The 12,105-nt window shown below is 50.9% G+C and overlaps 2 protein-coding genes across 3 annotated transcripts; both read left to right on the forward strand.

The window, feature by feature from the left end:
* Nucleotides 1–6,371: 6,371 nt before the first annotated feature.
* Nucleotides 6,372–7,345, forward strand: LTA (lymphotoxin alpha). The gene is made up of 3 exons (XM_037520838.2): nt 6,372–6,467; nt 6,568–6,673; nt 6,916–7,345. The coding sequence occupies exons 1-3, from the start codon at nt 6,372–6,374 to the stop codon at nt 7,317–7,319; spliced, it is 606 nt and encodes a 201-aa protein (XP_037376735.1). The 3' UTR covers nt 7,320–7,345.
* A 1,679-nt stretch (nt 7,346–9,024) lies between these two features.
* Nucleotides 9,025–11,407, forward strand: TNF (tumor necrosis factor). Of its 2 annotated transcripts, none has more exons than XM_037520836.2 (4): nt 9,025–9,370; nt 9,923–9,971; nt 10,162–10,209; nt 10,520–11,407. In XM_037520836.2, exons 1-4 carry the CDS (start codon nt 9,188–9,190, stop codon nt 10,939–10,941), a joined length of 702 nt encoding a protein of 233 aa, XP_037376733.1. In that variant the 5' UTR covers nt 9,025–9,187; the 3' UTR covers nt 10,942–11,407. The 2 variants fall into 2 exon arrangements, with proteins under 2 accessions (XP_037376733.1, XP_037376734.1); XM_037520837.2 differs by having other exon boundaries at nt 9,926–9,971.
* Nucleotides 11,408–12,105: the final 698 nt, after the last annotated feature.

Genomic DNA, 12,105 nt, shown 5'->3' on the forward strand with positions numbered 1-12,105 from the left:
CAGTCACATTGACCTCCTTTCTGTTCTCACCACCCCCACCCCAGCTTATTTGCACCTCTGATCTTTGCAGCAGTTGTTCCCTTTGCCAGGACTGCTTCTCTCCCAAACCTTCATCTATTCTCTCCTACTTGTCACTGGGTCCCAGCTTAAATGCCACTTTCTTAGAGAGGGCTTTACTGACCACTGTGTCTAAAATAGTCCCCTGCTACTCTTTTTTTTTTTTAAGATTTATTTATTTACGCATACAAGAACTGGGGTACAGGCCAGATATGCGGGAGGGTGAGAGGATTCACCAGAGGCAGAGTGGGGAACAGAACAGGCAGATTGACTGAAATACACTGCTGAAGGGAGCAGCGGGCGAGACAGGAGAAGTCTGCTGTTCCATGTGGGTAGCTCCCTGGCCAGCTGGGGGATCAAACTCATGCTGCAGAGATTGCGGACAGCTTCCCAGTGCTGTGATTAACCCCTTGCGCCACCAAGGAGGCCCAGTCCCCTGCCACTCTTATCACATGGCGCTGTCTTATTTCCTCACAGCACTGTAATTGAGATCTTCTTCAGTGTACTTCTTTTCTGCCTTGCCTCATTAGAATGCGAGTCCTTGAATACTGGTACTTTGATTTGTTTGCCACCACATCTCTCCCACCTAGAATAGTGCCCAGCACCTAACAGGCACTCAATAAATATTTGTTAAATATAAGGATGGCTGAAAAAGGGGGTAACACAAGATAAATCTCAACTTTAGGTTAATGGCTCAAACTGGACTTACGTTTGCCGTCTGGTTCAACTATTGAATATAAAATTAGGAATGGAGATGAGCTGATTTCAAGATAAGATCTAGAAATAGGTTTGGGTTAGTCTAGAGGATAAGCCTTTGGGGGGTTTCATATATTGGGATGTGTTTAGATTTGAGGTTAGGCTTGAGTTTGAGTTGTGTGATTTGGGTTGAGGTTAAATTTGGGTTAGGGTCAAAACTGACATTAGGTCTCTCATCAGGTTTTGAGGTTGAGTTCAAGCTTGGGTTTAATGTCAATTTAGCCTCATTCAGAGGCCTCAGATTTCACTGTTTTCTCCACAGAGACCACTATACAGATTCTATTTCCCTGAGTGTGGGGCACAAGACTCCAGTCATCACCTCTCCCACCCAGGGAAAGCCCCAAACCAACTGCTGGCCTCCTCAAAAAGAAACCAAATTTCACACAACCTCTGAAACTGAGATTGAAACCAAGATTGGCTCATCTCAAGGAGCTCTTCAGCGAACTGCAATCCCCGTGACAGCAAGCCTCAGCCCAGCGCTTGGTCTTCCTTCCTCTCTGTCTCTCATGTCTCCTCCTCACTTCGCACCCTCCTCTTTTGTCCCTCAATATCCTCTCTGACTAAGTTTCTATCTTTCTCTCTGTTTGTCACCACTAATTGCAACATCATCTTACATTTTTATGTAGCTGAGATCCCATGGTCCAACAGCTCCAAACATGAGAAAAACCAAAAAAGACAACAGGAAGAAAAAGGGAGCCCCCCACACTGCGCCAGAATAAAGGAACTTAGAGAAAAAGAGAAGAACAGGGACCAAGAGTGAAGCCAGTACTCCAGAGTGATACAGGAGATGGTAGGTTAAAAGAATAAGCCAGGGACCTCCCTGGTGATGCAAGGGGTTAAGACGCAACCTATGAAGCTGTCTGCAGCCACTGCAGCACCAGTTCAACCCCCGGCCAGCCAGGGAGCTACCCACATGGAGCAGCAGACCTCTCCTGACTCACCCGCTGCTCCCCTCAGCAGTGTATTTCAGTAGATCCATGTGTTCCGTTCCCCACGCTGTCTCTGGTGAATCCTCTCATCCCCCCACACACACCTCTGGCCTGTACCCCAATTCTTCTTGTATGCATAAATAATTAAATCTTTAAAAAAAAAAAGAATAGGGCCTTCCCTTGTGGCACAGCAGTTGAGCGCTGGGCTGCGAAGCTGCCCACAACCTCTGCAGTGCCGGTTTGATCCCCAGCCACCGGCGAGGGTCCCACGTGGCGCACAGACCTCTCCAGCCACGCCCGCTGCTCCCCTCAGCAGTGTATTTCGTCATTCCACTCTGGCTCTGGTGAATTCTCTCACCCTCCTGCGCTTCTGTCTGTACCCAGTGCTTGTATAAATAAATAAATAAATAAATCTTTAAAAAAAAAAAAAAGAATAAGCCAGGATACAGACTAAAATATTTAAAGGAAGCATCTATTAAATGATTACTCTTCTTCCTCCATTACATCTGGTCAGTCACCAAGACCTGTCGATATTGCCTAGAGACTACTCCTTCCATTCTGCTGTTCCTGTCTCAGTATAAATGCAGGTTCTTGTCATCTCCTTGTCGGGTTATTATAAAACTCTCCTAACTGGTCTCTGCACTTTGGATTTCTCCTCCAGCCCTCTAAGTCCAGTACCCCAATCCATCCTTTATGTAGTTTCCAGACTCATTTTTCTTTTTTTCACGATTTTTTTTTTTGTTTACACATACAAAAACAGGGGTGTAGGCCAGAGGTGTGAGGGTTGAGAAGATTCACTGTGGGTTCCTATGAGTTGGCTACTAGCTGGCCACTCATGGGCAACTGTGACCTCTTTGCTATCTACTAATCACAGCAGAGCATCCCTTGACTACCTATGGAGCATAGCTCATTTCAGGGACGCCTAGGCCGCTGTTGGCCTGATTACGTGACTATCTCCATGGTGGTCTTGGGATACCTCTGCCTGTGATAACATCAAATACTTTGCTGACACAAATGTCTCTTGACGGGTGGTCACAATGTCCCCTTCCCTGTCCCTTGTAAAGCTTTGTCCCCCATTCCTGTCCCACCCTCCGGACTTTATTCCTCATACCATCATCACATGATCAGCTTTTACTAGCCTGTGTGCTTTCAATAAATGGCACAGGAACTTCTGCTCAAGCTGCAGAGTCTTGCCATGCAAACCTGCTCCACAACTGCTGTGTCCCTCATAGTTTTCCTGCCGCAGAGCAGCAACAAAGTTCCTGTCACAACAATTCACCAGAGACAAGAGTGGGGAGCAGAACAGGCAGATCTACTGAAACACTCTGCTGAGGGGAGCAGCGGGCGAGACAGGAGAGGTCTGCTGCGCCATGTGGGTCAGCTCCTCTGGCCAGGATCAAACTCAGGCCACAGCAGTGATAGTGTGATAGCACTGAGACTTAACCCGTAGGTCACCAGGAGGCCCCCAGACTCATTTTTCTAACATACTGATGTGGCTGGATCTTCCCTCACTTATGTGGTATCATAATTAGAGTGAAATCCAATATCATAATTAAAATGAAATCCAAACCTCTTTTCTGGGTTTTCACTCCCTCAGGGTGTGTTCTCAGCTTACCTCCCAAGCCTCAGCTTGGCGCCTTCTACTTGTGTCCAGTTGCACATGTGAGCACACTTCATTCTCTCTGTTACTTCCAGTCTTTGCACATACCACTCCCTCTGACTAGAGTACTACTCTCTGAATTTGCCTGAATATAATGCCTGAATCACCGTGCCCCAGGTCAAGCCCAATAGCTATTTTATCGGCTGCTGTAAGCCCACTGTCATGGAACTTATCACACTTTGTTGTAATTATTTGGTAAGAAAACTGTCTTCTACTCTGGTCTTTGAGCTCCTGGAGACCAAGGACTGTCTTGTACAGTCCTTGTATAAGGGGAGCAATCCTCAATGCCTTGTATAACATGCCCAATAAATGTGGAAAGAAAGCTAAAGAAATTAGATGAAAGTGAAAAGAAATACCAAATAAGACTAGTAAGGTATGAAAATCAAAGTTGCAGGGTCTTAAGTAGGGGGAAGAAAACAGGAAAATTAGCTGCTACACACCCTACACCCTGAGTGTATCTCTTGTGCCACAGGCCTCCAGAATCCCCAGGAAACTTTGCGCCAAAGGGGAGAACAGAGTGCCCAGTACAGCAAAGGGGAGGGCTTTATTGGTTTTTTTCCCTAAAGATTTATTCATGCATACAAGAACTGGGGCACAGGCCAGAAGTGCAGGAGGGTGAGAGGACTCACCAGAGACAGAGTGGGGAGCAGAACAGGCAGACTGATGGAAAACGCTGCTGAGGGGAGCAGCGGGCAAGACAGGAGAGGTCTGCTGCATCATATGGGCATCTCCCTGGCAGGCTAGGGATCGAACCCACGCTGCAGAGGCTACGGACAGCTTCACAGCACTTCGCTCAACCCCCTGTGCCACCAGGGAGGCCCAAAGGGAAAGGATTTAACTTCCCCCACCAGCCTCTCCAAAACCCTCCAAATGAAAGCATAACATCAGTAAGAGTAATAATAATATTTGAAGTGGTCAATTTGTATTTCCTCAATCTTAAGAAGCATGAATAAATCATCTTTCAAAACCTTGCTTTTTTAACACCTGCAACTTACGGGCCTCCCCTGGTGGCTCAGCGGTTGAGCGCTGGGCTGCGAAGCTGCCCCCAGGCTCTTCAGCGCCAGTTCGATCACCAGCCACCCACCGGCGAGGGTCCCTCATGGCGTGACAGACCTCTCCTGCCGCGCCCACTGCTCCCCTCAGCAGTGTGTTTTGTCACTCTGCCTGTTCTGTTCCCCACTCTGGCTCTGGTGAATTCTCTCACCCTCCCGCGCTTCTGACTGTACCCAGTGCTTGTATAAATAAATAAATCTTTAAAAAAAAAAAAAAGTTCATGTTAGTCAATAACCAGAAACAAACCAAATGCACATCAACAGCAGAACGAATAAATGATAATAGATTTACACAATAGAATATTATATCATGATTGAAGAAAAACACCCCTGATACAGGCAAGCACCTGGCTCACAAACACAATGCTGAGTGAAAGAAGCAACATAAACAAGCAGAGTCCGTGTGATTTCATTTACAGGAAAAACTGTGGTGCTCAAGGTCAGAAGTAGTTGTTTATCTTTGGAGGGTATCAGCTGGAAGGGGCACAGGAAAACCTTCTGGGCACCAAGAAGTATGTTGAACTGAGTGGCGGCTGTGTGGTTCCACAGAGATGTGCACCTCACCATTGCAAAGTCACACATCACTTCAAGAGGAGGGGGCTCCTCAATGATATTCAACGGCATAGTGGCTCTACCAATGCAGTTTCAAAAGAGGATGCCCCCCACCTTGGTGGTCTCCCTGTGTGGAATTCTGAAGTTTCCCACATAGAGAACCTTGGAAGTTGTCTGCCCTGTTCCTGGAGTGTGTTTTGCAGGGTGGGTATATACAGGGACCAAGAGGGAAGCCAGTGTTCCAGAAACTGGGGTTCACTAAAGGTTGAGGCGAGGTGGAGGACATCCTTTGGAAGTGAGGAGAGACCTCCTCATACAGAAGTGCATGGCCTCATCCCTGGGTAGGGGGACCATAACATTTACCTAGCAAACCAGGCCAATTTCAGAGCAAAAAGGGGCTCCATAAATATTTTTACCAGGATAGCAGACCTAAAGCAAGGGGGTATAAATTATATATAATGGAACTTCTTGATAAAAAACCTGCCAGACAAGCTGGAAGGAACAGATACTGGGATAGCGTGACTTGAGCCATTTGGGACAAGGACGTGCATACAAGGGCAGGAAATGGGTACAGAGAGAAGACAGTGATCAGCCAAGAGTGCAGAGATGTTATATATAATTGTTCTTCAGGGAACTGGGACTCCAGCCCACAGCCCACAGCCCAGCTGCTCTCCTTTCTCCTCCCCGAATTGACTGTCCCTTCCTTGGAACACCTAAGCCTGACCCCACTCCCGGGACCTCCCAGCCCGTGGTTCCCCTGACCCTACTCCCTTTCCCAGAACTCAGTTGTCTGAGCCCCCAGCCTGCGGTTCTCTCCTAGGCCTCAGCCTTTCCTGCCTTCGACTGAAACAGCAGCATCTTCTAAGCCCTGGGGGCTTCCCCGGGCCCCAGCCTGGCCTAGAACCCGCCCGCTGCCTGCCGCTGCCGCTTCCTCTATAAAGGGACCCAGGCGACCAGGCCCAGGGGCCCACGCACAGCAGGTAAGACTCTTACCCTATCTGCTTGGGCAGTGAGCTGCAGACTCCTTTCCCGGGGCAGGCAGCGCCTGTGCCTGCGCCCCCCACTCCTGCACCTTCTGCCTGGGCCTGAATGGGTTTGGTTTTGGTTTGTTCCCTCCCTGGCGCTCTCAACTGTCAGTCTCCTTCTCTCTGTCTCGGTCACACATTCTCTGTTTCTGCCATGCGGCCTCTGTTCCCTCCCCATCTGTTTCTTTCTGTCTTCCCCCGGCTCACCTTGGGGTTTCCCTGACTGCATCTTGTCCCGTGCCTGTCGCTGTCTCTCGGGTAGCTGTCTCCACTGGCAGGAGGATGTCTTCCGCATCGCACCCCGCCCCACTCACGGTCTCTTCCCCTGCAGGTTCTCCCCATGACACCACCTGGATGTCTCTACTTCCTGAGGGTGTGCAGCAGCACCCCCCTGCTCTTTCTGGGGCTGCTGCTGGCCCTGCCACCTGAGGCCCAGGTGAGGCAGCAGAAGAATGGGGGTTGGGGTATGGCCCAGCCAAACCGAGACCCAGCTCTAGGGCTGAGCTCACAAGGTTCTCCACTCTGTTCTCCCCTAGGGCCTCCCTGATGTTGGCCTCTCACCCTCAGCTGCCTGGACTGCCCACCAGCACCCCCAGAAGCACTTCATCCAAGACACCCACAAACCTGCTGCCCACCTTGTTGGTAAACATTTATCTTCCTCCTCAGACATGTAGCCCCCAACTTTCCTCCCTCCCCTCCTTCAGGGATCCAAGCACCTACTTCACCTTTTGTCCAACTTCTCCTACCCCCCAAAAGCAGAGGCAGCCCACTCCCATCTGTCCTCCCAGTAATCCCATAGGAACTCAGTCCACCACCTGCTTTCTTAGGGTTGAGCCCTCTGACCCCAAGGTCCTGACCACCCCACCCGCTGTGGCTCTTCCTAGGAGACCCCAGCACCCAGAATTCTCTGCGCTGGCAAGCAAACACAGACCGTGCCTTCCTCCGTCATGGCTTCTCTTTGAGCAACAATTCTCTCCTGGTTCCCACCAGCGGTCTCTACTTCGTCTACTCCCAGGTGGTCTTTTCCGGAGAAGGCCAACATGGGGCCACCCCTCTCTACCTGGCCCACGAAGTCCAGCTCTTCTCCTCCCAGTACCCCTCCCACGTGCCTCTCCTCAGTGCTCAGAAGTCAGTGGTTCCAGGGCCACAGAGTCCGTGGGTGCGCTCAGTGTACCAGGGGGCCGTGTTCCTGCTCACACAGGGAGACCAGCTCTCCACTCACACAGATGGTATCTGTCACCTCCTCCTCAGTCCCAGCAGTGTCTTCTTTGGAGCCTTTGCTTTGTAGAAAAATCCAGAAAGAAAAAAATTGGTTTCAGGACCTTCTCCCCATTTTGCCTCCATTCTGACCATTTCAAAGGTCACCACATCTCTCCTTTGACCTTTCCAACAGTCTCAAGTCTTCCCTGCTCACATCACCTGGAGTTTCCAAAGAAGGAATTCTAGGTGCCCCAGGGAACCACACCTCCCTGAAGCAGCCCGGATGCTCAGCTGAGGGTTTCAAGCCTGCCTAAAAAATTCCTGCCAGAGTTCTTCATCTGTCCTGCAGTCCTGACCCTCACCATGGAGAGGGAACACACGCGGGAGCTTGGTGGATGACTGGAGGCAGGAAGGGGGGATTATTTATGAAGGGAAACTATTAAATTATTTATTTATGGAGAGAAGGGATAATAGAGGGACATCAGAAGAGGGAGAGAAGTGTATGCCCAAAATGAAGAGTGAGAGGCCATTGGCACAAGGATGACCTAGGGAGAGAGCAAAAAAGTGGGGCTGGGGGAGTGGGATGGGGGGCACTAAAGAAAGCAAAAGGCTCTTAGGAGCCAACCATTGCTAGTCACCCCCTCAACCCCCAAGAAGTCATCTCACCCTCTATGAAGTCCAATAAACCTCTTTTCTCTGAAATGCTGTCTGCCTGTGTCTGTCTGGGAGGGAAGAGTTTTCCAGTACTCTAAGGAAAGGAGGGGATAGCTTGTTCAAGGGGCATAAGGGGCTCCTGGGAAACGTGAGTGACCCGGGGGCAAGGCTTTGTGGGTAGATTATGGGGACCCTTTGGAAGACAAGATCCCTGAGGAGTGGGATAGCACCTAGGGCTAGTGCCTGGGGGATGTAGGGAGCTTTGGGGTGACGTGGTCACACACGGAGGTTCTGAGGGCTAGAGGTGTCTCTGGCAATTTGGAGGGAACAGAAGTTTGTTGAGGATACATGACCACACACAGGGGCTCTGAGGAGTGGGTGCTTCCTGCAAAATTCAGGTTTTGGGTTCTCTTGGGAGCCAAGACTGGAATTAGCATTGAGCCCTGGTCAGAATGAAAGAAGAAGGCCTGCCCTGGTGAGGGTGTGAATTCCCAGTGTTGCTTTCAGTCCCTCTGGGGCTGTCCCAATCCTGCCCCAACTATCCCCACCCAGCCCTTACAGAGGCCCCATTCGTGTCCCCAGTTCTCCTTCCCCCCAGGCCCTTGACCCTGGAGATCCCAACACATGTCTCAGAACTCAGGACAGTTTTCCCCCACAAGTTTTCTCCCCACCAAGGACTCATGTTTCTGAAGTCCCTCCCATTTCCTGTTCTCCCCCTACTTGAGTCCTGTATGGAAATAAGAAGGAAACAAATCATGTATTTGCCCCCAATAATGGAGACAATGGGAACTGGGGGACAGAGGGGATCTGGGGTTCAGTCTCCAGGGTCCTAAGTACACAGCAGTAACTGGCCCAGCAAGCCCCCCCTCAGAATCTGAATGGGCAGGGTGAGAAGTATCCTTGATGCCTGGGTGTCCCCAACTTTCCAAACCCCTGGCCCCGTGATGGAGAAGAAACTGAGACAGAAGGTGTAGAGCCCACTACCGCTTCCTCCAGATGAGCTCATGGGTTTCTCCACCAAGGAAGTTTTCCGCTGGTTGAATGAGAGCCTTTCCCCGCCCTCCTCTTACCCCACAGGCGTATAAATACAGCTGTTTGCAGCCCAGCCAGCAGAAGCTCCCTCAGCGAGGACACCAGGGGACCAGCCAGGAGAAAGAGAAGCAACTCCAGACCCACCTGAAAATAATCTCTCAGGCAACACACCCCTAGACAAGCAGCCAGGCAATTCTCTCCTGCTACCACACACTGCCCCAGGGTTTCATCAGCTCCCAGTTGGACTTGAACCCCTCTGGAAAGAACGCCATGAGCACCGAAAGCATGATCCGGGATGTGGAGCTGGCTGAGGAGGAGCTCTCCAAGAAGGCAGGAAGCCCCCAGGGCTCCAGAAGGTGTTGGTGCATCAGCCTCTTCTTTCTCCTCATAGCAGGAGCCACTACACTCTTTTGCCTGCTGCACTTCGGGGTGATCGGTCCCCAGGGGGAAGAGGTGAGTGCCTCACCAGCCTTGGCTCATTCTTCCACACAGAGAAATGGGGGGAAAGGTTGGGGATAGAGTTGTGCTGGTGAGGAAGGGTAGGGAGGAAAATAGTGGAGAAAGATGGGGAGGCAGAAAGACATGTGAAGAAAGAGGGGGGACGAAAAAGAAAGGTGCCTGGCACGTGGAAGAAGTCTGCTCATGTTTGTTAAATGAATGAATGAGCAAGCAGATATACACACACAAAGAGAGATTCTGCAGAGAGGTGTGGTGTGTGGGCAGAGAGATGGGGGAAAACAAGTGATCTGAATAAAGATGTTGAGACAGAAAGAGGTGTGGGAGGTAAGAAAGAGATAAGGAGAGAGGTGAGGGAGGAGAAGGAAAGATGATGATCGGGCATTTGGCAGGAGGCAGGAAGGAACTCAGTGAAAGTTGTTGACCACATGACTGGGTGGATGAAGGCAGGGATAAATGGAGAAAGAAAACTAGACACATCAGGACAGAGTGCAAATTAGATAAGCAGCCCTGTGGGGCTCAGATGCTAATTCTCCTTCTTCTTCCCAGCAGCACCCAAATACCCTGCCGCTGCTCAACACTCTGGCCCAGACACTCAGTAAGTACCTCCAAAACCTCCCTCTCTCTCGCTTAACTCTGGGTTTGGATGGATCAATCCTGGGATTGGAGGTAGTGGGAGAAATTTAAAATTTTGTTTCGGGGGGTGGGGGAAGAATGGAGGTCAAAATGGAAAGTTATTCTCTGGGAAACTTAAGGATTTACCTTTTGCTTTTCTCTTTCCTCATCAGGATCATCTTCTCGAACCCCAGGTGACAAGCCTGTGGCCCATGTTGTAGGTAAGCATTCTGAGGATGAAGAAGCAGATGGGACAGGGAGGGAGAGGATTTGGGGTGCTGACCGGACTGAGGGGAGACAGACCTCATGGAGATAACATGAGGACTCGCTGAGTTGAGGGAGAGGGTGGAGGAACAGCACAGGCCTGAGAGGAATACTCAGAGCCTCAAGGCCAGATGGGATGTGGGAAGACAGACAGAGGGGACAGGAACCGGATGTGGGGGTGAGCAGAACTTGAGGGCCAGGATGTGGAGAGTGGAACTGACAAGGTCAGACTGACTCACGGTTCCCTCCCTTTCTCCCTCCCTCCAGCAAACCCCCAAGCTGAGGGGCAGCTCCAATGGCTGAGTCAGGTCGCCAACGCCCTCCTGGCCAACGGAGTTGAGCTGACAAACAACCAGCTGGTGGTCCCTTCGGACGGGCTATACCTCATCTACTCCCAGGTTCTCTTCAAGGGCCAAGGCTGCCCTTCCAACCTCGTGCTCCTCACCCACAAAATCCAACGCACTGCTGTCTCCTACGAGGATGCGGTCGACCTCCTCTCTGCCATCAAAAGCCCTTGCCAGAGGGAGACCCCCGAGGGGGCAGAGGCCAGGCCCTGGTATGAGCCCATCTACTTGGGAGGGGTCTTCCAACTGGAGAAGGGGGACCGACTCAGTGCTAATATCAATCTGCCCAAGTATCTCGACTTTGCCCAGTCTGGACAGGTCTACTTTGGGATCATCGCCCTATGAGGGGGCGGGACATCCATCCTCGCCCACCTCCATCCCTTCATTATCCATCCACTCCTTCACACCCCCTCATCCCCTTCTGGCCTAGAGTGGGAATTAGGGATGCAGGGCCAGGCCCCAGGCTAGAACTTTAAGTAACAACACTTAGTAACCCAGGATTCAGGGCTGGACAACAGGGCCCTGGCCACCACCAAGAATTAAAACTGGGGCTTCTAGAATTCACCAAGGGCCTCAGCTCAATGCAGCCTGGGACACCTGGAAGTTGTGGGCCAGGCCATCTTTGGGACTGATCAGAGCACTTCAGAACATCCTTCAAGAAGATCTCCAACTTGACATGCATGGACCACAGGGCCCCCTTTCTTCAAATGTTTCCAGACTCCCCCCTGAAATGGACAACCCCTCCCCCACGGTGCCCTTCTCCCTATATTTATGTTTGCACTGGCGATTATTTATTATTTATTTATTATTTATTTATTTACTGATGAATGTATTTATTCCGGAGGTTGGAGCGTCTTGGGAGGCCCAACATAGGGTCTGCCTTAACTCGGAACATGTTTTCTGTGAAAACGGAGCTGAACTGTGGACTGTTCCCAACTGGCCTCCTGGCCTCTGTGCCTCCTGTTGCTTATGTTTTTAAAAATATTTATCAGATCAAGTTCTCTAAATAATGTTGATTTGGTGACCAGTTGTCGCTATATCGCTAAACCTGTGCTCCCCAGGGGAGTCGTGCCTGTAACCGCCCTACTGGTCAGTGGCGAGAAATAAAGTGTGCTTAGAAAAGAAACATGGTCTTTCTTGGAATTGATTCTGCATCTGCCCCTCCTTGGGGGTGGGAGGCTGCTCCCTGAAGTCCTTTCTCCTCAAGGGCTTCACTTAAGATCCCTTGACCTGGTCCCCACTCCTTGGACTACTGGGGCTCAGGAGATCCCACAGAAAACAAAGCCAGGTCGAATGTGCCCATCCCCCAGAAGACTGGAGCCTGAACCTAATTACCTCTCCCTGAGGGCATGGGAATTTCCAACTCTGGGAATTCCAATCCCAGCCGGGGAAGTCCTGTAGCTCAGGTGCTCAGGTGAGATTTCCGGCTGTTGCGGCCTGAGAGTGGGGAGGGGCGCATTCTCGGGCACCTGAATCACAGCCAAGGGACTTCCAGACGTGCAGAAATCA

This window comes from Talpa occidentalis, unplaced genomic scaffold, assembly GCF_014898055.3.
Source record: "Talpa occidentalis isolate TD23 unplaced genomic scaffold, MPIMG_talOcc4v2.1 talOcc4.2, whole genome shotgun sequence".
NCBI lineage: Eukaryota > Metazoa > Chordata > Mammalia > Eulipotyphla > Talpidae > Talpa > Talpa occidentalis.

Coding starts and splice junctions, on each gene's coding strand:
- LTA (XM_037520838.2), top strand. CDS start 6,372: ATGACACCACCTGGATGTCTCTACTTCCTGAGGGTGTGCAGCAGCACC. Junction 6,468..6,567: donor CCCTGCCACCTGAGGCCCAG/GTGAGGCAGCAG, acceptor GTTCTCCCCTAG/GGCCTCCCTGATGTTGGCCT. Junction 6,674..6,915: donor ACCTGCTGCCCACCTTGTTG/GTAAACATTTAT, acceptor GGCTCTTCCTAG/GAGACCCCAGCACCCAGAAT.
- TNF (XM_037520836.2), top strand. CDS start 9,188: ATGAGCACCGAAAGCATGATCCGGGATGTGGAGCTGGCTGAGGAGGAG. Junction 9,972..10,161: donor CACTCTGGCCCAGACACTCA/GTAAGTACCTCC, acceptor TTTCCTCATCAG/GATCATCTTCTCGAACCCCA. Junction 10,210..10,519: donor GCCTGTGGCCCATGTTGTAG/GTAAGCATTCTG, acceptor CCCTCCCTCCAG/CAAACCCCCAAGCTGAGGGG.